The 24,380-nt window shown below is 42.1% G+C and overlaps 1 protein-coding gene across 3 annotated transcripts in view; it reads right to left on the bottom strand.

The window, feature by feature from the left end:
• nr3c2 (nuclear receptor subfamily 3, group C, member 2) overlaps positions 1 to 21,735 on the bottom strand; it is an 84,612-nt gene extending 62,877 nt beyond the window's left edge. For 2 of the 3 annotated variants that reach the window (XM_037108694.1, XM_037108698.1), the window contains exons 1-2: positions 21,257 to 21,735; positions 17,837 to 19,654 (exon numbers count right to left, since the gene is read on the bottom strand). In XM_037108694.1, coding sequence (XP_036964589.1) covers positions 17,837 to 19,635 — 1,799 coding nt within the window. In that variant the 5' untranslated portion in view covers positions 19,636 to 19,654; positions 21,257 to 21,735. The remainder of the gene's footprint in view (positions 1 to 17,836; positions 19,655 to 21,256) is intronic. The other variant, XM_037108706.1, reaches the window with a different exon arrangement.
• Positions 21,736 to 24,380: the final 2,645 nt, after the last annotated feature.

Genomic DNA, 24,380 nt, shown 5'->3' with positions numbered 1-24,380 from the left:
CTCAATTAGACTCTAACAGTCAACCTATCCACTCAACCTGTCAAACAGGCAACCCCAAAAGCGGTTGAAACATTATCAGCTTCACACCTGAATAAGAAGCTTCCTCCTGGTGAGCCTGAAATACTACGAGACACACATGTCACTGGAGCGAGTGGGTGTAATCAAAATGGAATGAAGGAAGAACTTAAGGCATGTCAGCTACATTCACAACAAGCAGGATAACATCCTCCTCCACCAGTAAGCCGAAAGAAACCCTGCGCGGTAGGCTGCCCCTCCTCTCCGGCTGGAAAGAAAGATCTTTCAGTCGCAACATTTTATGATAACAACACAAGGAAGCAAACTCTCTTACAATAATGGAGATAGATAGATATAATTGTTCAAAGATGACACACTCTCTTGGCAGGTGTTAACCATTGTTTGGGAACGACCAATGATAATGAATGGATCCACATGTAGTACAGTTGTGCAAAATGCAGCTTGTTCTTGTCTCTCAACTATTTCTTTTATTTATTGGAGGGGTGTTATCTATGGTGCAGACCAAAGTGACTCTGAAGAGCGAAATAAACACGATTTAGCGCTAAGTGATGCACGCAAGTTCTGGAAATTGGACATCTGGCCACGAACGCTGCATTAGTGCCAAACGGTGCCCTAAAATATGTTTCTGAATATATCTGAGGTGTGAAACAGGCAATAACAGAATCTTGATTCGTATTTGAAGAACATTACAGTATTTGTACGCGGCTTGATGCTTTCTGATGTGCGCTACAGTAGACATGCACTCCAAGAACAAAGCGCCGTGTTCTTCCGACTAATCGGAATGACCTTCTTCTCATTAAAGCGATGGCTAAATCAGAAGTTTGCCCCTCGGTGGGCGGAAGTCTCTGTGTTGAGCATTTTCATCTTCATGCACCACTGAGCAACTTTCATGGGAAATGGACGGGGCTCCACCTCCACCTCTATCCAGATTTCCCTTGTGGAAAATAGAAATACTGGCCTAAATGGAATTCACACCAAGGACCAGTCTAAAAATGTAAACGGTCCCTCACTGTTCCAAAATACAAGATCTTCCAGTCAACAATTAGGAAAAGTGAGCCACGATCATGCAAGAATAAATAAATGAAAGTCACATTTTCAAGGATCAGTGCTTTGGACCCTACCTATGGCCTTCTTCAGCAACTACACATTTAAATCCCTCTTTCTATAAAAATGGCCGAAGAACGTGACTCGGGCACTCTATAAAGTATGAATCAACTGCAGTCAGCTTCCTTTTAGATATTACTAACTACTAATAATTATTACTAAATATTAATATAACAAAAATAGAAACTTCAAGATGTTTGTATTTCATGTTCCTGCCAGAAGTTGTTAAGTGCTTTCACAACATGCCCAGTTCATAATTATAACAGTACTGAGCAGTATTGATTAGTCCAGCTAAGTACTGACGCATTTAAGTAGCGCCAGTATCGATATCCGTCAACACTCAGCCCTGCTCACAGGTGTCTTCACAGATGTTTCCACACTCGATTGTTGCTCAGACTCTGTTAGATACGATAGAATATGCACCTACAGCATCTGCTGTACTTTCCTTCTCGCTACTTCGCTGTCTAGATTCTTCTCACTTGGCAGTAAACACACACATACGTACTGTACATTTGCACAAATACAGCGAGTGCTATACTTTTTTTCTCATTTTCTTTTTTTTTTTTTTTTTTACAGATTCTCTCTCTCTCTCTCTCTCTCTCTCTCTCTCTCTCTCTCTCTCTCTCTCTCTCTCTCTCTTTTTTCTCCACAGTATGGTAATTTTTTTTCTTGTTCAGTTCCTGGCACCTCTCCAGTGTAATCACTAAGGGGAAATCACCCCTTGAAACACTTGTGAGTGTTTGGCCCTTAATTCATATTGCATGAAATGAGCATGCAGCTTTGTTCACAGAGGGAAAAAAAAAAAAAAAACGCCATGCCTTCAGTAGAGCTTGTCTAATACAACCCACAGATGGGAGCTCTAATAACTAAAGCCGGGGCCGGGAGAATAAAATAACAATAAAATAGGACCTGTACCTCATCTGTGAGTTAGTTATTTTCAGATTGAGACACCTAGTGATCTACTGACATGTAGTATTTAGTAAATGGAGCAGTAAGAGCGCAGCCGTCCTGCTGCACCTGCTGATAATCCTCACCAAATGACATATTTTACCGTCAACACTGGCATTCATTCCGAGTTGTATTTTCGTACATGCATCAAATCTAAGCCCAATAAAAAGAAAAATAGCTGCGTAATGCTACAATTCTTCACCGGTGTCTCACTAACTATGTCTGCTGTTTGGTGCCCGGAAAATATCAAGCCGTGGGTTTAGACTAGAAGAACGAGAATAATGAATCATCCAGCCGTAAAATCAAAACAAAAAGCTGGAAGATGCTAAAAGGTTCTGTGAAGCTGAGAGGAACTGCAGAGTCTGAGAAATATTGATTAGTGCAAATTTAAAGCTGCATTACTTGGGGGAAACCAAAAAGAAAAATGGCTTCAAGGGTTCGTTTAATTGTCACGTCACAGTTCGGGGATGTATTACAAAATGTAAGTTGTATTCCCTTCGCACTACACAATAACAAAGACAAACTATTCTCATGGTGGAATATTAAGGGTGAGTTCGGGAGCATTACAGCCCGAGAAAAGAAGCTGCTGCATAGTCTGGTTGTGCGGCAGGGGATACTGATGTACCTTTTGCAGATGGCAGGAAATTACCAATATTCCAAATGCTGTGTGCATACACTGGAAATCCACAAGAAGATGTCCCAAGTTGTAGAAATATACCATTAATCCCATTTCTAATGATATTTTCCTTCCTCATGGGTTACCTGACAAACACATATACTGCAGATTTGGTGTTTCCCAAACATAGACTTAACCAGCTGCCAGGGTATATGAGCCGAGACTATACTTGGCAACTCATTTTCTGCAGTTCGAGAGGGCAATGCCATCCACAATCGATATGCTAGTGGACAGTCTTTCCTTGCTCTACCCCTCCTCTTCATTGTCAATCACAAATGCTCTGCAGAGAAACACCCAGAGAGAGAGAGAGAGACCTTCTCTGGTATAACCTACCCTACTGAAGCATTTACAGTAGGGAGGCAATACTAAAGAGAATACCTTCTCTGATTGTGATGCGACTTCTCCTATCCTACTTCTCTTTTTTTTTCTTCTTCTTTTTCGCACAAGCTGGTAGGCGCACCTGGTTGTTGCGATGTCATTCGGTAGCACAGTCTACAAAATTAACGACAGGCTTCCTCCACACGCGGCTCACCTGCTGTTGTGGAAAAAAATGAAATCAGGGGTGAGAGAATCAAGGTGTGTGTTTTGGCTGACTCTATAAAACATGCTGCCGACGGAAGAGAGTCAACAGGGCAGGGACATACTGGGAGGGAGGAACAGAAAGGCGAGGACTATATGGGAAAACTTTCTTACTTTCAGCCACAGGTACACACTGATTAAATGCGTAAGTAGGCTGTCAATTTCTTTCCCAATTAATTTGTGTTTTTTTTTTTCTTTCTCCTGCGGTTTAATAACTGTGGCGCCATCAAGCTCAATTAGACTCTAACAGTCAACCTATCCACTCAACCTGTCAAACAGGCAACCCCAAAAGCGGTTGAAACATTATCAGCTTCACACCTGAATAAGAAGCTTCCTCCTGGTGAGCCTGAAATACTACGAGACACATGTCACTGGAGCGAGTGGGTGTAATCAAAATGGAATGAAGGAAGAACTTAAGGCATGTCAGCTACATTCACAACAAGCAGGATAACATCCTCCTCCACCAGTAAGCCGAAAGAAACCCTGCGCGGTAGGCTGCCCCTCCTCTCCGGCTGGAAAGAAAGATCTTTCAGTCGCAACATTTTATGATAACAACACAAGGAAGCAAACTCTCTTACAATAATGGAGATAGATAGATATAATTGTTCAAAGATGACACACTCTCTTGGCAGGTGTTAACCATTGTTTGGGAACGACCAATGATAATGAATGGATCCACATGTAGTACAGTTGTGCAAAATGCAGCTTGTTCTTGTCTCTCAACTATTTCTTTTATTTATTGGAGGGGTGTTATCTATGGTGCAGACCAAAGTGACTCTGAAGAGCGAAATAAACACGATTTAGCGCTAAGTGATGCACGCAAGTTCTGGAAATTGGACATCTGGCCACGAACGCTGCATTAGTGCCAAACGGTGCCCTAAAATATGTTTCTGAATATATCTGAGGTGTGAAACAGGCAATAACAGAATCTTGATTCGTATTTGAAGAACACTTCCTAGTTCAACAGTTTGATCTGAGTTTGTCTGCAGGCCGGATGGAGATGTGCCTGGATGGGAGTGCGACCGGACGCATCTGCCGGAGCAAATGAGCTCGTGAATTCATCTGGTTCCCAGGCTACAGGGGTCCTGGTGCAAGGCCCCAAATCAATAACCCACTGATGAGAAAATGGGATTGTGGAAGACCGCTGATTTCTCGAACTGCTGACATCAGCAAGTGAGAGCTGCGGCAACACCAACCAGAAGTGTGCCCTCCAGAGTCAAGGGTGCAGTATATCAGGACCCATATAAGCAGTGATATGCTGTAATAACGACAATGGTGCCCTTGACAAGGAGGTGCAACCTCTACAGTACCTTTCCACCACTGTTGGCACGCATCCATTAATGTAAACCACATAATGTATCTATTTAATAAAGCAGGAATCTAGGTCAGCCGTTCCCACAGTCGGACAAATTGTACTGGCCTCTAACGTTAAAGCTATGCACTGCTTTAATGCAACAATTATATGTTCCAAAGGCATTAGACAATTAACTACAATTGCCACCTTGTGGTTGCAAACTAGTCAAGTTGCAGCTCACAGCCGTGCCGGTCCTCACTTATGCACATATGTGGTGAAGTAAACACACAGTATGTCATTTCTGCCACTATAGGGTCATTCAGTCAAACAAAACACCAAATATGAAGTGTGGTATCATGGAGGTTGTTGCCCTCATTGTTAATCAACCAACACTGTACGTGAAAATCCACCTGATGTGACTCAGAGAAATGTCAAAATGTTCACAGACAAGGTAAAGTATTCAGGTCAGTTTAGTCACGTCCGCTGACTTCCTCCCCGACATATCATCCGATGTTTCCTTGGAAGTGATAGCAACAGAATGAAACACGCCTTTACCTTGGTTAAACTGAGAGAGTTCACAACTCAACAAAGTTTATAACCAAGGTTTAGTCGTTTTTCACTTGAATATAGGAATGTTACATATATCCACAGATATCTGAGAAACATGTTGGCTTCATTTAGAGGCATGAATGCCATCATTTTTGTCTGTGGTACTCAACGTGTTGACGGACATTAAAAAGTGACGCTACGGCTGTTGCTGACACTAAGGGATAAATAGCAAATTATCATAAAAATACTGTATGTCACCCACATCCCACATGCTAAGATAACTAAGTTAGCCAATGTTAAGAGTTTCCTCTCCAAACTGCTTGTTAAGTACATAAAAAGATTCAGGGCAAAAGCCACAATCCCTGTTTTGTACAAATATGCAGGATAGTCTTTAGCAGCGTGAGTTAGCCAAATCATCAGGTGGGTATCTTCCAAACTGATAGTCTTTTCCCTCAAACATTTAATAAACCTATACCTGGGCTGGGATGATGATTGATTTGGCTAACTCACACGGCTGAAGCCTCTTATCAGCCAAGACTAAAATTCTGACTTGATTTCCACAGGTAACAAAAGGGGAAAAAACGGGATTCTGTCCTTCACTATCTCAAGTGTAATAGCAGTCATCTGACTTTTATTGTCATGTCTAATAAATTTGCCTTTTAGTCTCTAAAATGTCAAAGATAGTGGTAAAAAATGCTTGACATAATTTCCCAATGTTGTCTCAAATAGCCTCCTTCTTCTGTCCAATGGTCCAAACCCCCTGCCAAAAACAAACACAAGCAGCAAACCCCTTATATGCAACAAGCTGGAGACAGCTAATGTTAAACATTTTTAACTTCACAATTAGCCAAAATGATTAACCAATTATCAAAAGAGTTTGCAATTCGTGAGATTGTTTTACGTAGACATTAAAAAATCCATCTAACCTTTAAATAACTCTTCTATTTTCAAAACATTTACCGAGTTAAAGATTAGAACTAGTATGAAACACTTGCTGTAAAACTACATGACTGTTTAATTCTAATGTTGGTTAAAAAACGGAGATAATTAAAGAGCAACAGCAGCACCAGACTGAAGGAATGCACCGCATAAACTTAAGTGGAGAGTGACATAACGTGCTGTCGCTGCCCCTCCTTTATCATCTGAATGGCGCTGTAATGTCACTGAACCACAACACAGCAGACATGCGTCTGTGAGAGTGCCTGTGTGTGGTTTGACAACTAATAAATTAATCAAGGTGTAAGGAGTGTAAGGCTGCACGAGTCTGCTGCTGCTTTGATGAAAGTCCAGAGAAACAGCATAGTGGTGCGTCAGCGTCTTTCATTTTTCTTCAAGGTCCGGCAGCTGAGTGAGATTGTGAATAAAAGAGAAAGCTCCTGCTTAACAGTCCATACCCAAAAAAAGCTCCAGACTGTCTCCCTTTCAGAGCAGAGAGAAACAGGCAGCTGCAGCCAAGTCAGACGGAAGGCAGGCGAAACAAAAAGCAGACATCGAACAGGGGAATGTTTGCCGGTGCCAGGTACAGTGCAGTAAACTCTACAGGGATAATGGCCAGATCTGAGTAATTCCCAGAGCTGTGGACGGCACTGTGTTAATGCCGTCACGGTGTCGCACCGACAGTCTGACTGTGTCTTCCTGTCGAAATGGCCTCATTTCTTTAGAGACAGGCCAACTGCCCGAAGACCACATGCAAAGTCATTTGTTCTCACTATGATCGGAAAACAAATGCCGCCCACCGGTCGTTAGAATCATGTAACGGCTGCCAAGTCATCAAATCAAACGTTTTTTCTTTTTTTTTAAAAATATACATCAGTTCAAAATAAACAAAAAGAAGAAAGCCTATTTTCTACTTACGCCTAGTAGCACCGATCTATGCAGATAACTCTACTCTCAACCGGGTTAGTTTTGGGACCTCGAGACTGCTGGGTATTATTTGTAGAGCCTGATGGATAAACCACACCAGCAGATGTGTTATCCAACATGAACAGTTTTTGTTTGTTTTTTTATAGAATATAATGCCCCAAAATATTATTCGGGTAATCTATAGCAATTAAATTCCCAGTTAAGTTTACTGTTTCGTTACACTGACTTCACTGTAAACATTAAAGTTTAATGTTTAACAGTAAAATATTCTGCCTCCGTGATGTTTGAATCTGTGTTTAATGAATGTAATGGAATGCAACTAAGTACTTTTTCCTAGTACTGTACTTCAGTATTATCTGCAGGCAAATTTATTTTACCAACAATGGTATTAAAAAACACACAATGTTTCTGATAATCAGCCAGGACAATAAGCACTTTTCCACTTGACCTGTAGCATAGAGTATATAATGGACAATTGGCTTTTACTTTTACTTACTTTACTAATTTTGAGACGTAAGCAAATCTAATTTCAGATACTTACTTACTTACTTACTTACTTACGTACATACTTACTATCAGATACTAAGACTTTTCCTCAAGTTCTGTTTCTGCAGGTGACTTTCACTTTTACAAAAGTAATATCTTATTTCAGACAATCTCTGTACTTTTACTCAAGTACGATGTTTGGGTTTATATAACACTGTTTGATAACCTAATTTCAGGGACCATTGCAAAAAAAAAAAAAAGGGTTTGTGTCTATATGTTATGTACGTAAGGAAACATTGATTTGTTTTTTGCTCCCTAATATTGCTGTGATCTAATTGTTTGAATGTTAGAATTCAGTATTTCCTTTAGCATATATAACATTTAACAAAATGAGCCAAATGTCTGAAATGTGAAGCACAGGCAACAACTGCTCTCAATAAAGTGATTGAAAATTGGCAACATTTCGGTTATATCACAAACTTTCTGCGATCTAATGCCACTTTTCAGAGCCAGAGACAGTCAACAGTACTCCGTGCTTCAGACACATTCCTGTTGGTATCTGAAATCTACAGAGGCTCAACTCGGCCGACAGAGTTTTCATAGGGTAAAGAAAGTCTATAAACCCGTCTAGTAATAGAAACCTGCATAACCAGACACAACCTGTGACAAGAAAGAAAAAAATGTTGTTTTGTTGTTGTGTGTATTCATGTGTAATTTGAGACTGCTGACCCTTTAATCTCCCTTCAATTATGACTTTTCTTCCCTCCTCTACTGAAAATCTTATTACACTTCCTGCCAAACATATTTAGCCTCTTGCAGCGTCACGCAAGAAAATGATCCCTCCGAGCAGGTTCGGAATGACTAAGTATCTTTTACTTCGAGCCGTCACCTGATCCTTGGAAGCCCTTCTTGTACCTGCTGGGTCAGTGTGTCATGAGCTGCCGCGGCGCTGCACACATGATTTGTGCACCTGGAGTTCTGGATCCGTAATGACTGGGGTTTAGTATTTTATGGATTTAAATAAATCCTTGACAGAGGACACAAATGATTTAGCTTTTAGCTCGGAGGAGATACCCAGCAAATGGGTTTTCTAGGTCAAAACCACGATGGCCATTTAAAAAAGATTAATTATACATTTTCAAGGCGAACACATGAACGTTCGTGGGCGTTTTCTGGGATTTGAATATACATGAGAGGATATACAGTGTGTTTTTATGTACGTGAAGGACGTACACCACACCACACATAAGCCTCGTGACATCTGATGTGTCAGCTGTAGTGCCTGTGTGATGTCCTTAATAGAAAATCCATTATAGTCCCACACATAACTGAATTTACATTTAAAAGCATACCCCGGTTTAGATAAAGCCACCTAATAATTTATTTGACGTAATAATTAAAAATGTAATCTCGGAAATGACATCTGGGCAGCGGGGTAAACAGATGCATCAACTGAAAGAGGAAAATAAATTGCTAAAATAACATCGGCATAAAAAAGCCTTCAAACCATTTAAAAACCTGTAGAGAGGTCGGCTTTTCTTTTCAGGCTTTTTTTTTCCCCCTGTTCACTTGGCAGATGATTTCTAACTGTTTACTCTGGTTTCGGGGGCATTTGTGTTGCGATTGAAGTTATCGACAGAGTAATTAATGCTTGAAGTCACAGTCAGCTGCGGCACTTTTCTGAATCATGGGTTCTGCTGACGTAATACTGTTGGTGGATGCATGTCATTTGTGTGTGTGTGTGTGTGTGCGCTGTGTTTGTGCGTTTACTGTTTGTTTGTGTGTGTGTGTGTGCGTTTGTGTGTAAACCCCCCATACAAACACACACTCACACGCACACACACTTTATTTGAGCCAACTATGCATGACCTACTTTGGGAACCTTTCAAGCTGAACAATTAACATTTTTGAAGCTCCTTCCTTTATGGCATCCTTTCCATGGAGGAAGTGACAAGACAAACACTGTGTTTAAGCACTTTGGCATGAACACTTGGGCAAACTCTAATTAAACATGAATGATAAAGGCATGCCTTGTTTGCTCAGTCAAGTGTATCAGCATACAAGAGGCAGACAATAATACGCTGAGAGAGTGGAGATGGGTTCTCTCAGCGTCCTCTCCACCGAAAATGAAATATAGATCTCATTCCTTTTTATAGCCCTGACTGAATAATGTCCAACCAATGAATTAGACATCTGCCTGCATTTAGCTCAACAAACAATTCTTTTTTATTTATGACAATGCTGATAGGCTCTTATGACCAGTTAATCTTTGTAATTTGTGATTTAATATGTGCATATTTCCTTGTAGTCACTTTATATTACTGACACCAGCATGTTGCTACGCCATCTCCGATGACGGTGCGTTTCATTCAGTTTCTCCTCCTCACAAAGGCCGAACTACAAAGTGCATGACTAAGGCGATCCCCAAGACTACTTGTGGGAGATCTTCGAGACTACTTGCGTGCTAGGTAAACAAAGTGCTGCCATTCAGCTCTTTGCAGGATTTCAAACAGTGGCACGATATAAAAATCGAGGCATTCATCGCGAAACAGAAGCATGCACTATGCTTTGTTGCAGCCCTGGTATTTGATTTCCGCCTCCTTTATGCAGTTTGGTAATGACCCCAACAACAGAAGGGAATGTCAGCGGTAGGTAACAGAGAGAAATCTCCCGACTACAGGACCGGCCCGGCGGAAATCTGGCCCCCTGTCACCAGACTGTGCTTCAGGAAGAAGTTCAAATGAGGACAAGACACGCATTCAAATCCCAGGAGCCCCGGCCAGCAGTAACCACACTTTTATTGGGGTGTCAAGTCCGGCCTAGAATGTGTGCTGTTGTTGTTGTTGTTGTTGTTGTTGTTGGCGGCCGCATTGTGCGCTTGTGTGTGTGTGTGTGTGTGTGTGTGTGTGTGTGTGTGTGTGTGTGTGTGTGTGTGTGCGTGTGTGCGTGCATGTGTGTGCGTGGCTCTGCGTGGGAGAGGAAGAGTGGAGACTTTTAACATGGTTTCTTTTCTGTGCAACAAAAGCACCCGATCATTGTGCCACACAGTATCATCTTGGTCTTCTTTTTAAAGAGATTACATCCGCGGTAGGCATTTACTCCTACGCTCTGGTAGCACACGGTAAGAGGCATCCATTCATAAAGCAGGAAAACATAGCTCGCTTTCACCGTACCCTCATGGATATACCTGTTAGGATAACATTGTAGGATATGTTTAATCAGATCTCTGGCTTCTCTCTGTTTTCCCGATAAAGCCTTATTTTCTTTCTCATCTGGGTATAAGGTAAGAAAGAAAGACCGACAACAATGACATCAAAATCAGCCAAAAGTCTGAGGGTGCTGTATTTCCTACAGGCGTACAAATATGTACTCAATGAATGTATTCAATGAGCAGTTGACAGGAAAAGCAAGAGTGTTGTGGTATTTAACAGAGTGGCTCTAAAACTCAAAATGGTGATAGCAGCGGGAGCAGAGTTTCTGCAGGAACCTAAACTTTCCCCTTTAAAACAGAACACATTGAACTTTCAGCGAGTCGAACGAGCTGCGAACACAACAGTGAGATATTATCACCTCATAAAGTTCTTGTGGCGACCTTACTACCTTAAATTGCCAATTTACACCTTCTTATAGCTCTGTTTTGGTTGCCGTCAACGCCTGAGGGAATTATCTGGCCTTTTCAGTTGCTAAATGCTACATCTCATCTGGGGTTGATAAGTTATTCTAGAAGCATGTTTTATTTTTTTATATATGTATATATTTGTAGAAAATACCTTAACATCCTGACAGCAGTCAATTAATGAAATGCTTTGACAATTGCTATTACGTATTGCTGAAGCTATTGGTGAGCTAGTCACACAAGAATGGAAGAGAAAGTGCAGCCATTTCCCCATGCTAACATGCTAGCATGATCGTGGTAACTGCTCACAATAGCTATGTATGTTGTTCACATCCATAATAATTATATAATTATTATAATAAGTGTTTTCTTACATGTAAAGGAAGATATGACATGAAGTAGCTGGATACAGTTAGCAGTGACAACCATGTTCAGCAGCTAGCTAACTCAGTGGCACTAAGACAACACCCTGTGAGCCAAACGACGAGTGAGCAGCAGTGGCGTTGACGGAGTATCATTCAACCGCTAACCGAGTAGCACAAAGCACACAGCCCCTGACTCGAGGAACTGAAGTGCAGCAGCAGCAAAAGAATCGTCCAGCAGCTAACATTAGCACAAAGCACACGTACAGCAGTAAGGAGGCTATGTTGAATGAACAAATAACTTAACATGGCTTTTACTTGGGTGACCTTCCGTAAATAATGCTACCTATTTGCACCACTTTCAGGTGGATCGTGGCCTTCTGCTGGTCACAGACATATGACTCCCCTCGACAAGTCCCTGGTATCAATTAATGTCAAGTGGCTGGGCAGCAAAAAAACACAGTGAAAGTTAAATAAGCTGCTTCCCAACATGAGGCTGTCAAATAGCATTAACAGCATTAAGCTACTTCTCTGCCGGAGCAGTGTGAAAACATCTTTAAATTGAGATCAAGATCAGCCACAAATCTCTGCACAGCCTAAACATGGCCGATTAACCCTTTACCCAACAAATGTTCAATTCACAACCACAATCTAAAATGCCAGACAAGGAGATTTTACCTTAACAAGGCATTCATTTCTGAAGGAAAGATTCTTATATTTTAAGAGCAGCAGACGGGAGAATTTCACCAGCTCTTACTACTAATAATGCCTCAATATTCTCCTCTAAGAAGCCTCCAAATCCACCCACACCGATGAGTGATTGGCTGCCCAGAAGACAAAAAAAAAAAACATGGATTCTTGTGGGCTTCATGTATTCATAGTTTTTTTTTTTCATTGAGTTATTTTATTCATCAAATGTTTTCCCTTCATTCTTTAGCCATGCATAGGTATTTATGTCATCAGGGAGGAAGTATTGAAACAATTAGATTCATTTTGTTCAACTATTTGTCTATTTTTAAGAGCTTCAGCTTCATGCGCTTCAAGGCTTTCCTTCGGCATGACAAATCCTATTATGCTAAAAATGTACACAAGTAGTTTGGCTTGCCTCGACGAGCCAGACAGTGTCACACTCGTGACCTGATTCACAGGTTGATTTTCTGCAACTACAGCACCGACTGTCTTTATTCTTGAGCTCGATGTAAAAAGAAAGAAAAAAAAAACATGGCTAATTTCTGCTTGAGGGAACAAGCTAATTTTCATCACTCACTGTTGGACTGGACTGCTGCACTGAAAGGCAAGTTTGAACTGCCAAAGTGCCGCGCACACAGAGAGTGATTTATTCATGCGCTCGCCCCAAAGTGCAATGACAACAGTTCAGAAGACATTTTCAGCATATTTTAGTGCATGTGAAACACATGAAACATGGAGAATGTTACACTTTAAATCATGTATTCTTCTTCAAGCACACATAGATAGTGTGGTTTAGTATTTATCCGTCTCTTTAGTGACAAATCATTCAGCTAATTTGTTTGATATTTTGATCAATCATAATGTTACACAATTTTACTGCATATTGCTACTGTTTTAAAACAACATTATGTTTTGTAGGGTATGTATTATTCTATCGTAACTACTAACAATTAATTTCATTAAATCACGACTGATTTAAGGAGGTAAAAAAGTCCATTATCAACAAACTGGCCGCATACATCCTTTTCGCAGTCATGCATAAAATGTGCTCATCAAACACGTGTGAAAACGGTATACGACAGAGGCAGGATGTTTAAATAAAAGCATCTTTTCCGCATTAAAAGAGAAGTTAAATAAAGTTATCATATCAGACAACGTATACACATATACGATGCTAATGTATCTGCAATAGGCCAATATCTGGCGATAATATCAGCCAATGGATGGATCAGTTTAGCTCCAATTTTCACGAGTAATCAACAACTCTTTTTAACTACTCTTTTCATCTATATAATGCCAAAAAGTTACAAATAGTATGTTAAATAAATGACAAAGAAAGGCGGCAAATCCTTACGTTTAAGAAGCCGCAACCAGCAGACGATTGGCATTTTTGCTTGAAAAAAGAAACAATAACTTGAATGTCAAAACAGTTGGCGACAGCGTTTCAATCGAACCGAATAGCCTGACCTAATCGCCCCATGTCCTCTCAAACCACCACACAATGTGGATTAATCATAAACTGCCACATATAGATGAATGAAACAAAATAAATTAAATCCATCTTTTCTCATTAAGTGAAGTTTCACTCCTGCAGTAAGACTCGAAGGAATGCACTGTATAATATTGAGCACATGATGACTTTAACCCTCAACTGGTTGAACCCAATTTATTCATTAAATGTGGATAATTCTCTCGCTGCACGCTGCATTATTTTTTATCAGTGCACTCGCTGGTAGTCACATAAATTAAGTAAGTAGAGAAAATGTCTTCATTATGTTTGTCTCACACGCTCCCTTGCAGAACCTTATTCATATGAACTATATATCTTGCTTAAGAGGGTATGACACGACTCTGCTCTCTCATCTCGGCCCGCACTCGAGATAGCATCAAAAAAGTAAGCAAAACAAGGTCCACGTGTGTTTTTCCTAAAGGTACCAGACAGTCATTAGGTTTTATTCGATCCATTAACTTACACAGTGAAAAAAACATAAACCAGTCAGCAGCATGGTGTGTGCTTTAGATCAAATTTCCCACAATTGAATGATTGTATTGACTGTGTATTGAATTATTTTTTTTCTTTAATGCACATAATAAATATTGCATGCGATAGATATATGACAGCTTCTAAGATCTGCAGCCATTCCCCAACACCTTCACCTGTAACCTTTTTTTTCACAACCCAAACAAGCAGCTGCCCGCTTTATAGTCACAAACCCATAATGCACTGGGAGCCCCTGTGCATGCCTGGTGTTTGGATTTAATTGGATATTAGTATCCAGCAGTGTCTGAATTAATCAAATCATTTCCATCCATTAATTTAGTGGAGGAACATACAATTAAAGCCTTATTAGTGTGCTCTCAGGAGTATGCCTTTTCATCCCTCTGCAGAACATTGAGAGTTGGCCACAGTCCAGTGCAAAGCATTCTCCCCGCTCGAATCTGGTACTTCCTCGTGATGGGCACTCTGTTGAGCCACGGCAACTGGCTGCAAGCTACAGGCAAGGGAAATGTCAACCTATAGTGAGGCACTGCTACTCGCATTGGCTGTTGAGACAGGCGAAAAAAAAGCTCAATGGGGAGCTTATCTAAAAAGGAAAAAAAAAAAAAAACACATCGTCGGCTTCTATTTTGAGTTTTAACCATTTGTCAGATTATGAATTTATTAGGTCAGAGGGCTGACAAGTTTTAAAAGTAATTCTATTTGGTGAAACATTACTGTGAAAACCAGCACAAAATAAAATGCCCTAAATAGGGTGAAAAGAGATTTGGAGATTTAAGCAGGGTGCAAACATAATCCAGTGCACTAATGTAGGTCATTTTATTATCATTTCCATATTTATATATTTCTTACAAAGCAGATTTCTTACAGTGTGGTCTTCAAGCCGTACCGCAGAGCTTTTTAAACTCAAGAGAATGAAAAAAACAGGAATTCAACTTATTTGTTAAAAAAGAGACAATCTCAGCATCTGAAAATGCGCCATTCCAGCCACCTAGCTTGCCAAAGAATTAAGTTTAAACCAAACATCACATAAATACAACAATTCTGGTGAGTGCGACTCATTTTCTTTCCCCCTTCCTCTGCTCTTTTGAATCTGAGTTAAAATGTTTTGCACAAAGTAATCCAGACTGCTCAGATGAGCAGCCATTTTTAATTAAAACCATTTACAGAGGAAACCAAAGTGAGAAAAAAAAGAGCCAAGGGATTTTACACTCTGTCATCCAAGGCTTCAGCGGATCAAAGAGTTTTAGTTGTGCTTTTTAATGGTTACGTAACATTTTTCGCCTATGAAATTTCGGGCCCGGGTGCCATGCTCGACAGTGTACAGATTTCCTGCAGTGCACTTTAAGATTTTCCGGCAGGGTAGAATAAGCCAATGTTTATGTCTAAGTATAGCTGTCAATCAATACAATACTACTGGTGTTAGACGGCGCTGAAAGTAGGCAGCAACCTCTGAAAAATGTTTCTTGCACTCTACCGAAGACATCGCTGTATGTACACTGTGTGTGTATGTGTGCCTGTGTATGCATTTATTGTATGTACATATGTATATGTGTGTTTGTTTGTGTCTGCTTGCCTCCTGCCTCCCTGCCTTCCTGCCTGGATGGCTGCCATGTGGCCCACCTCTTACTGTCATCCTGTCTGACATTAGGGCTAAGCTGGATCTCATTAGGACCAAGGTGGCAGTGATCCCGTCAACATCGCTTTGCCTCCTGCCATATGGGTCGCCTCCAAGGTAACGGGGCTGTATCAGTCTCCTCAGAGCTGCGAGCCTTGTTATGGCACACACACGGGCACACACACACACACACACACACACACACACACACACAGATGGAGTATGTACTCTCCAGACGATCACGTACCGCACACATAAAGCTGAATAAACAGAGATGACATAGAAAATACTGACGATAAGATAAGCAGACACAGGTGTGCATTGTGCTCATTATAGTAAATCAACGATGTAACTAGGACAATAAATGTAATGTGGATATTTTAAGAGCTACAAATTAGGTAAAATGTTTAGGAGTTCATCTTGTTATCAGCGAGGCTTGACACTAGATAACTTTTAGTAAAAGACGACAGTATAAAAGGTAGATACATGATGCTGTCAACCAGCATCAGCAGCAATATTTCACATTGCATTTGTAAGTCAGTTTTCAGTCGATGACCCGTGAGAATATAAACCGACTTTTCTCCCAGTCCCTCCCTCCAGACTGGTCCCTCAATTCTAAATTTAAAAAAAAAAAAAAAAAAAAAATGAAAGCAGACAACTGAAACATGGCAGAGCATTGAGATCGGCAAAGTTGGTTTCTCCAGATTCAATCACGAAAACATTGGATCTCATAAACCTCCATTTTTGAGATTCTGTGTAACATCACGGGCCAAAGTCGGTCTGGAACTGTCACGGTCAATTCACAGTCGAGCGTAGCAGAGCGACATCCCATCAGCAGCAGCAGCAGCTCAAGTACTGTACCTTTCTTACAGCAAGCATCTGACTCTCCAGCCGTGCCAAGTAAACAGGAAGTCATTTATGACTTTATTTTGTGCTTCCTTGCAATGGCTCATAAAAACTGAATTTATAACATCCTTTGGAATAATGGATGATAACAATGTGTTTTATTAGACCAGCAACAGACAGTAAATAAATGTTAAAAAAAAAAAATCAAATCAAACCCAAATTCCCCAGATACAGAATCACAAAGGGCTCCTCTGATTTCCTGTCTATAAACACCAGCGCCTCTCCAACTGTTACGTGAGTATACGTACTGTGTTGAAACGATGTCACCATATGTTTCATGGTCTGAATTATGGCTTGCTGTTGTTAATTGTGCTGATGATAGTTTTACTTCCTTAAGCTTCACATGCAACTAGGACAACAGAGTACACTGGAAGCAAAACAACTGTGTCAAAGTTGCACTTTGCCAGATTGGCAGCTATTAAAGATTTTTTTTTTTCCCCCTTTTGGCCTGTTTGTTTTTGCAGCCCCCACCCTCACAAAAGCAACTGTTTATTTCATCAGTTTGGCAACAAAAGCATGTGATCAATCATTCATAATTTATGATGCTGCCAATGGCCTAGGGCCCATAAAAAAAAGATATCTGCATTACACAAGGTCTTAGCCGGACCTCCTGATAACAGCCTAATAAATTTTGTTGTTGTACACACACACACACACACACACACAGGCCCCTGATAAGAGGTAAACTTTGCCTCTGTGTTACAGTAGAACACAAGGCAGCGCGAGCAGAGATGATGTTGTGATCACATGCTACTACAACAATGACCTGGACCCCTTCCTTTAATTCCTGCCCCCCCGGCCAGTATCCCGCTGCCTTTCCCAAGCCCCGCTGTTGTTATTATTTTTGCACTATTCAAAGCAAACGCCCTAAACCCCTTGAGCAATAGGAGTCTCAATGTAACTGGCCCTCCATCTATCTGATCCTCTACAGAGAGCAGTTATTATCCAGCTATACTGACATTAAAAAAAAAGGGATTTAGGAAAAAAGAAAACTGGCTCTCTCTGTAATGCTGAATATTTATTACAACCCAGGAAACATATCACTTTATGCAAAAAGTCTGACAGAGACGCACAGAAAGGCACTCAGACTGCACAGAGGCGACTTCTTACCTGTCCGTGATGCAGTTCTGACCCGGGTATCCCTCGCCTCTGGCTGACAGTGACCCCTGTGACATGCCGGGCCGAGATTTCCACGACTCCATTAACGCCGTTACGGGCGAAATTAGATTCAACAAAGGGTTGGACTGGTCCCTCACATCATGCCGCGTGAAAGACATTGTTCCTTGCGCTCCAATCTGGTAATGGAATGAATGTCCACCGGAATTAACTCCAACAATGGCCGATGTGGGCATGCTGTTATTCTCTTGGTAATAGCTGCCATCATTGGTCTCCTGCTTAACCCCTTTCGACAGGACATTGTTGGAGAACACATCAGGTTCATAGTTCCCATTCATAGAGGGCACAGGAGGTCCTAAGATACCAGAAAGACTGTATTCATCAATGTTATTCCTCATGGACAGATAGGTTGTCTCAGACGCAGAGAAGAGACCAAGAGATGGTGACTGCTCACCGTAGGGCGGTTGGTTCATACATCCCTCATTTTTGTTTGGCTCACTCTTAATCTGGGTGATAAAAGGTGTGCTACTCGCGTTACATTTGGAGCTGCCTAAACACATGCTCCTGAAGTCAGTTCCGGGCTCGTTCTTGATGTACTTGACCATGCCCATCTGGTCTAAGCCGACGTTGAACACCTCCCCGTCTACCATCTCTACTTTGGGGAATTCAAAGTTCTTGAAGTCCGTGTCTCTGGTCAGACCTGCCGCCTCTGGGCTGTTGGTGTCGTTCTGCACCAAACCCAGCCCGCCAGCAGGACTGGACACAGGAAACCCACCTGAGGGGGGGTTCTGCGGGCTGCTGACCGCCATGGCGCCCCCAGTGGCCGGACTGGAGATGGAGGGCCTTACTGTGTTGCAGTTGTTGGCAGTGCTGGTGCAGCTGCCGCCTGTGGGGCTCGAGACTGATGATCTCATGTTACAGGTAGTGCTGCAGGACGGAGGCGATCTCACACTACTCATACTCTGAGGGCTGGACATGGGGGACCTCATGATGTTGAGCGGGCTGGTGAGTGGCGGTGAGCCCACTGTGCTGGACTCTACAGGGCTACATGTGGCTGAATTCCTGCGCTTGATGTTGGCCAGAGTTGCGGCACAAGACGTCTGGCTCACCGGGCTGCCGACGGACGAGCACACTGGTCCAAAGCACGTAGGAGGACTGGTGGTTGAGGACACCATATTGTTGCTTCCACCGGGGCTTGAGATGGAGCTGGAGGTCTGCGGGCTGCAGGACAGAGATGAAGCCAGCATTGTGGCTGAGCTAACTGGAGTCCCAGCGGTGCATTCTCGTGGAGTGGTGCTGGGCTGCTGGAAACCAAATGGCTTTAACTTGGGGCTCTTTGTGGAGCCACACTGGTTCTCCTCTAGAGACCGCCCACACACTGGATACATCTTCCCAGGGCTGGTACTGCCCCCGTGCTGGCTAAAGGCAAAGTCTGCCTCCCTGGCAGCATTCATATACAGGCCCATAGACTCAGCCACAGTCTTGGAAAGCTCCTTGGAGTCCATTTCCTGCTTATGACCATGGAGAGAGTTGTTGAAGTGTGGGAGAACAAATGGCTGGTTCTGGCTGAGCCGAAGCATTGGCTGCTCCTGCTTCTTTGTATTGTTGTCTTTGCAGTCGGTGGCCGGGCTTCCAGCAGGGCAGCTCACATTGACTATGTCCATCAGGATATCACTGTTGGTCAGACTTGAATCCTCTGTGCTGCAGCAGTGCTCCATGGTGCTGGGGACCTGCGACCATCTGTTCTCTGTATCGCTTCCATCAAAGAAACTTTGGTATCTTTTGGTCTCCATTGCTGGCTCATTGATTCACCTGGTAAACAAGGAAGAAGGGCGGAAGGAGAGAAAAGGATGAGAGATGTTTGCGGCAGAGCACAAGGCGCTGGTTTTAATTAAAACTGTTGAGTGGCAGGTGTATTGAGGGTATCTACCTTTAGGCACAGATTAAAGGTCTCATGTGAGACAAAGGGATATGCTAATTAATCTTAAATCTATTGATTTGGATTTCTGTGAAAGCAGTTAATTACGGGTCATTGGATAAAAAACCTTATGAGGTAAAAAGGCATGGCAAAGGAAAAAGGGGGAATTTTTTCATCTCCATTTAAAACACAACAGATTTGACTTATTTTGAAACTCTTATCATCTTATTTAAAGTCCAAAGCCGGTCCGTGCAGTATTCCTCCCTTCTCTCGCAGACAGCTCCCTGTCCCTACACTACAGGAGATGTACATTGTGATAAGTTAGGAGAGAACTGCACCGCGAGGGGTTAACGAGTCTGCGTGACGTCGCCTGGGCTTTTGGGTTTTGTTTTTTTTAAATCCCCACCTCTGCTGCGCCCCTATTGGACGGCTCGGACAGAAATCCACCAGCCCTATGAGGCCATCCGCGGATTGGTCCGACGGCTGTCACTCAATAGTTATTGCTCTTTGCAGCCACAACATAGCTGCGACACAACTTGAAATGTTGCTTTTTTTGCGGCTAGAAGCGGCCGAAACGCGCGCAGTTGACCGCACACATGACAGAAACAGATCGCAGTGAGGGCGCATCGCTCCAGAGGACGTGCTGAGCGCGCGGTTCTGCATGAAACGGTGCGCTCTCCGAGGGGGGCTGTGAAGTAGCCAAGGCTTGAGTTAAAGTTATCCAGGTTGCCAGCGAAATATTGCATGCACGTTGTGTGCACGTCCCCGCGTAAAGGAATGAAAAACAAAACAAAATAAAAAGAGAAATAAAAGAGCTATCAGCCTGATGATTCCTTCCCTCCCAGACTCCTGCCGCGATTCTCCTGCCTCTGTTGAGGGGCAACTCGCTGCATAGCTCTCCATTTTGCGTTGGCGCAGAATAAGCACAACACGATTTATTTATTTATTTTGGCTGGCAAAGTTGTTTCATTTTGATATTAAAAGTCGTCCCGTCTGCGTATTTTTTTTTCTTTTTCTGTTTTCTTTTTTTCTTTTTTTTTCCTTTTTTTTTGTTGACTTGACGCGAGGACGCACGGATTACCGAAGTGGTGATTTAAAGACGGATTTTGACATCACGTTATTTCTTTTCTCCGCAGCTCTTAACAGGTGCGCACAGAAAGCAACTAAATACACACAAAAAAAAACTGCTGTTGATTTGAATGACATTATTTGTTTGCCAGTGATTGTTTGTGCGTAAACTTCTTGGCGACTTTTTTTTTTATATATATATATTATACAAATCAGGGAGCAGAACGCAGGGGCTGACAGTCCCGGGTGAAAGTTATTTTAAAAAAAGAAAAAAAAATCCTCCTCACAGCAAATGCACCGGAGGGGGGGGATGCACTGAAAGGGGGGAGAATGAGTTTGCTTTCATTCTCATCCGAGAGCCCCCCCTCCAAAAAAATAAAAAATAAAAAACGTAAAGAGTCAAGCACAGAGCTCTGTCCTTTCCTTACCTTAATTACGACATTCAGAGTTGTCAGGTGGCCGTGTTGCTGGGCAGCGATAAATCCAGAGGACAGGGGGGGGAGAGAGAAGAAGAAGAACAAGAAGAAGAACAAGAAGGAGGAAAAAAAAAAAAGACACGCGATGCAAAGTCAATAAATATCAACAAATGTGCTCTGTCTACTCTTCCCAATACATAGTTTCTCAGTTTGACAGCTGAGGACGCACACTGGAGAAGTGGACTGCGTATTATCAGTAGTAATCCTCCACAGCGGAGCGGGTTCTCGCTCCTGACAGGACGAACGACAGCGACGGGTCGGACGACAGCGGCAGATGATCTCACATTATGGCCGCAATTTCGCAGATTAGCGATCCGGGGCCCTGGATGGAAAAGAGTATTAAAAACAAACGAAGGAGTCGGTCGGACTTGAAGTCAGAGCGACGTCATTCGGTGCACATGGACCCTCCTACTGCAACGAGTGCAACACAAACTCCGAGGGACGGGGAGAGGAGGAGGAGGAGGGAGGGAGGAGGAGGAGGGGAGGCGGAGAGATAGAGGGGGGGAGAGAAGGGGAGGGGCTCAGCGCAGGTAGACAGAGCCGCCTGGAAATAGGGCACCGCGCTCAGTGCGGTGCTGTTTGCGGGGAAACTCTCAGGATGAGCCTGTCTGTGTTTGATTTCATCACAATGTCTCCTGCAAGTTTGTTTGATTTTTTTCTTCTTCTTCTTCTTCTTCTTTCTCAGTCCTCTCTCCTCTCCCCGCCGCGCTCCGTCCTTTCATTTCAGTTTTATGTATCTCCATCTCTGAGAAAGGGTTTGTTTTTCTCCTGCACGGTTTAGATAAGAGCAGGCAGAGCAGGAGACCCTCCCCGGCCTGGCTTTACAGTTGACATGGATCTTTAAAAAAAAAAAAAAAAAAAAAAAAAGACAAAAAAAAAAGCACTGCAAATATTGACTTAGGAGTGAAATCAAGTCAGGCCATGTTACACCTATATCTGCTACCTCCACTAGGTGGAGCAATATTTCTTTTGCTGTTGGGTGAAAAGCGAGGCTGTTGAGTGGTCAAGGTGTCACCTCATTCACTCAAACTCCAAATCTTTATTTCACCCCCTTGCAGTGAAGCAAAAGTCAGACATCCTTGTGTTCTCAAGACTGATTTAAGTTCAGTTCAGCTGGATTCTTTTGGTCAGCCAAACTTTAAAAAATAAATAAATAAATAAATAAAAAGTTTGTGTTGTCTTTTTAACGATCAGCCACCAGCACAGACAAATTAGCACGTGAATGAAACGTGCCACAAAATCTACAGTTTAAAAAGTCAGGTACCACTGAGAGAACAATGCACAACAGAGGTGTTCTGCACATATAAGATATAATATGCAATATCTCTGTATTGAATTGTCTGAAAACAACTAGACCTTTGTTCTATATTACACTATCCCAAAGGTTTCACACAATGTTCAAAGCCAAAGGTAAAAGTGCATTTCATTTAGTCGCAGCTTCCAAGTAAACACCAGATGCGTCACAGAGTGAGGAGGGACGTTAATACGTCACCTCATCTCTGACAGCGACGGAAAGATTTTTGTTACCTCCATCAAGGAGGTTTTGTTTTTCACCCGTGTCTGTTTTTGTTTTGTTTGTTGGTTGGTTTGTTCACCAAGATTAGACTAAAAAATACTTAACAGATTTCCGCAAACTTGGATAACCGTTAACTGTTGGTACGGATCCAGGAATGCTTTTTTCGCTTTGTTTAACATTCTGAGATTCCGAGGGCGCTTTTCAACAGTTGTGTTAATTTCTCAGGGAGAAGTGGCTAGATCTTAATGAAAAAGGCATATTTATGTGGCTGTGAGTGTAATTTGATGCAGTTTCTAACGTATCTAATGGGTTTTCATAGAAGTTTGATTAGAAACCCAAAACTACCATCAATGAGATAATGGCGATACGGAAAAGTACCATCGGTAGTTAGGCCTGATTGGATTGAAGGGGAGTGTTCAGCCTCGGTGGAGGTATGCGCTCTACTGCCGTTCTTCTACAGCTGCCATTCTAGTTTGTTCATGAAAACTCCCAGGATCCCATTCTGCTTCCCGATGTCACCAAACTACCTCTTTTCCTTTAACTGTTTTGAGTGCAGGTCCCCTTTTGGCAACAGTAATACATACTGTTCATTCAAATGCTATCAGATAGTTGGCACACTATAAACTCACATTAGATAAGATTGGTGTCACCCACTGATAATGTCCTTTAATCCACTCACGAGTAAGTACAACAGAGAGAGGCATGTTTTTATCCGGGACACCAACAGCAACCAAAATGCTGGTCACTCTCATTTGGATTAGGCTGTTGTTTATATTTTACTGTCGATATCCCATGGCATTGACATGTGCGGGCTTGTTTTCACTCCTGCAACATCCAATAATCGGTGTAATCTCTGGAGTTGTCAATCAGAACAGTCACATTCTGCCGTGTTTCACAAGGCTGCGTAAAAAAAAAAAGGGAGCATGCAGGATTTTTTTCGGCTTGGGAGAGTGGAGCTTCGTACAGTAGTTTGAATGCTTCTCTTCATTGCTTGTCTGAGCTTTCCAAGCCAGCCTGTAGCTATTACCCAAGCGAGGCAGCAGCAGCAGCAGTTAGATTAGTCAAAGCCATCCAAGCAACACTGCCCACCTCCCTGATCTGCCTGTTAATCACCCATGAATGGGGACCTGCATCAGGAAAAAAAAAGAAAGAATAAAAAAGCAGGAGAATTGAGATATAACCAATGTTTCCCACCCCCATTCATGCGGCTCCCACTTGTCCATTGCACACAATGCCTGCCAGTCAAACACATCATGAGCAAATCTAATTTAGCTTTGCATCACAGATTTTTAGCAGAGTGACAGAGTCATAAGAATTTAGACTGACAGCAGAACACGGCTGATATAAAATCAGTAATAATTGCCTCCCTCATTGGTAGAAATATAAGGCAGCGCCGTTGAATCCCACTGAGTTTTAAAACACCATCCCTTTAGTTAAATCAACAATTGCACAAGCTTGTAAACATTGTGTGTGTATATATATATATATATATATATATATATATGTATATATATGTATATATATATATGTATATATATATGTATATATATATAATATACA

Source organism: Acanthopagrus latus, chromosome 1 (genome assembly GCF_904848185.1).
Source record: "Acanthopagrus latus isolate v.2019 chromosome 1, fAcaLat1.1, whole genome shotgun sequence".
In the NCBI taxonomy this organism is placed as follows: Eukaryota; Metazoa; Chordata; class Actinopteri; order Spariformes; family Sparidae; genus Acanthopagrus; species Acanthopagrus latus.
The sequence above is the reverse complement of the archived record's forward strand: the minus strand, read 5'-3'. Positions and strand labels throughout refer to the sequence as shown.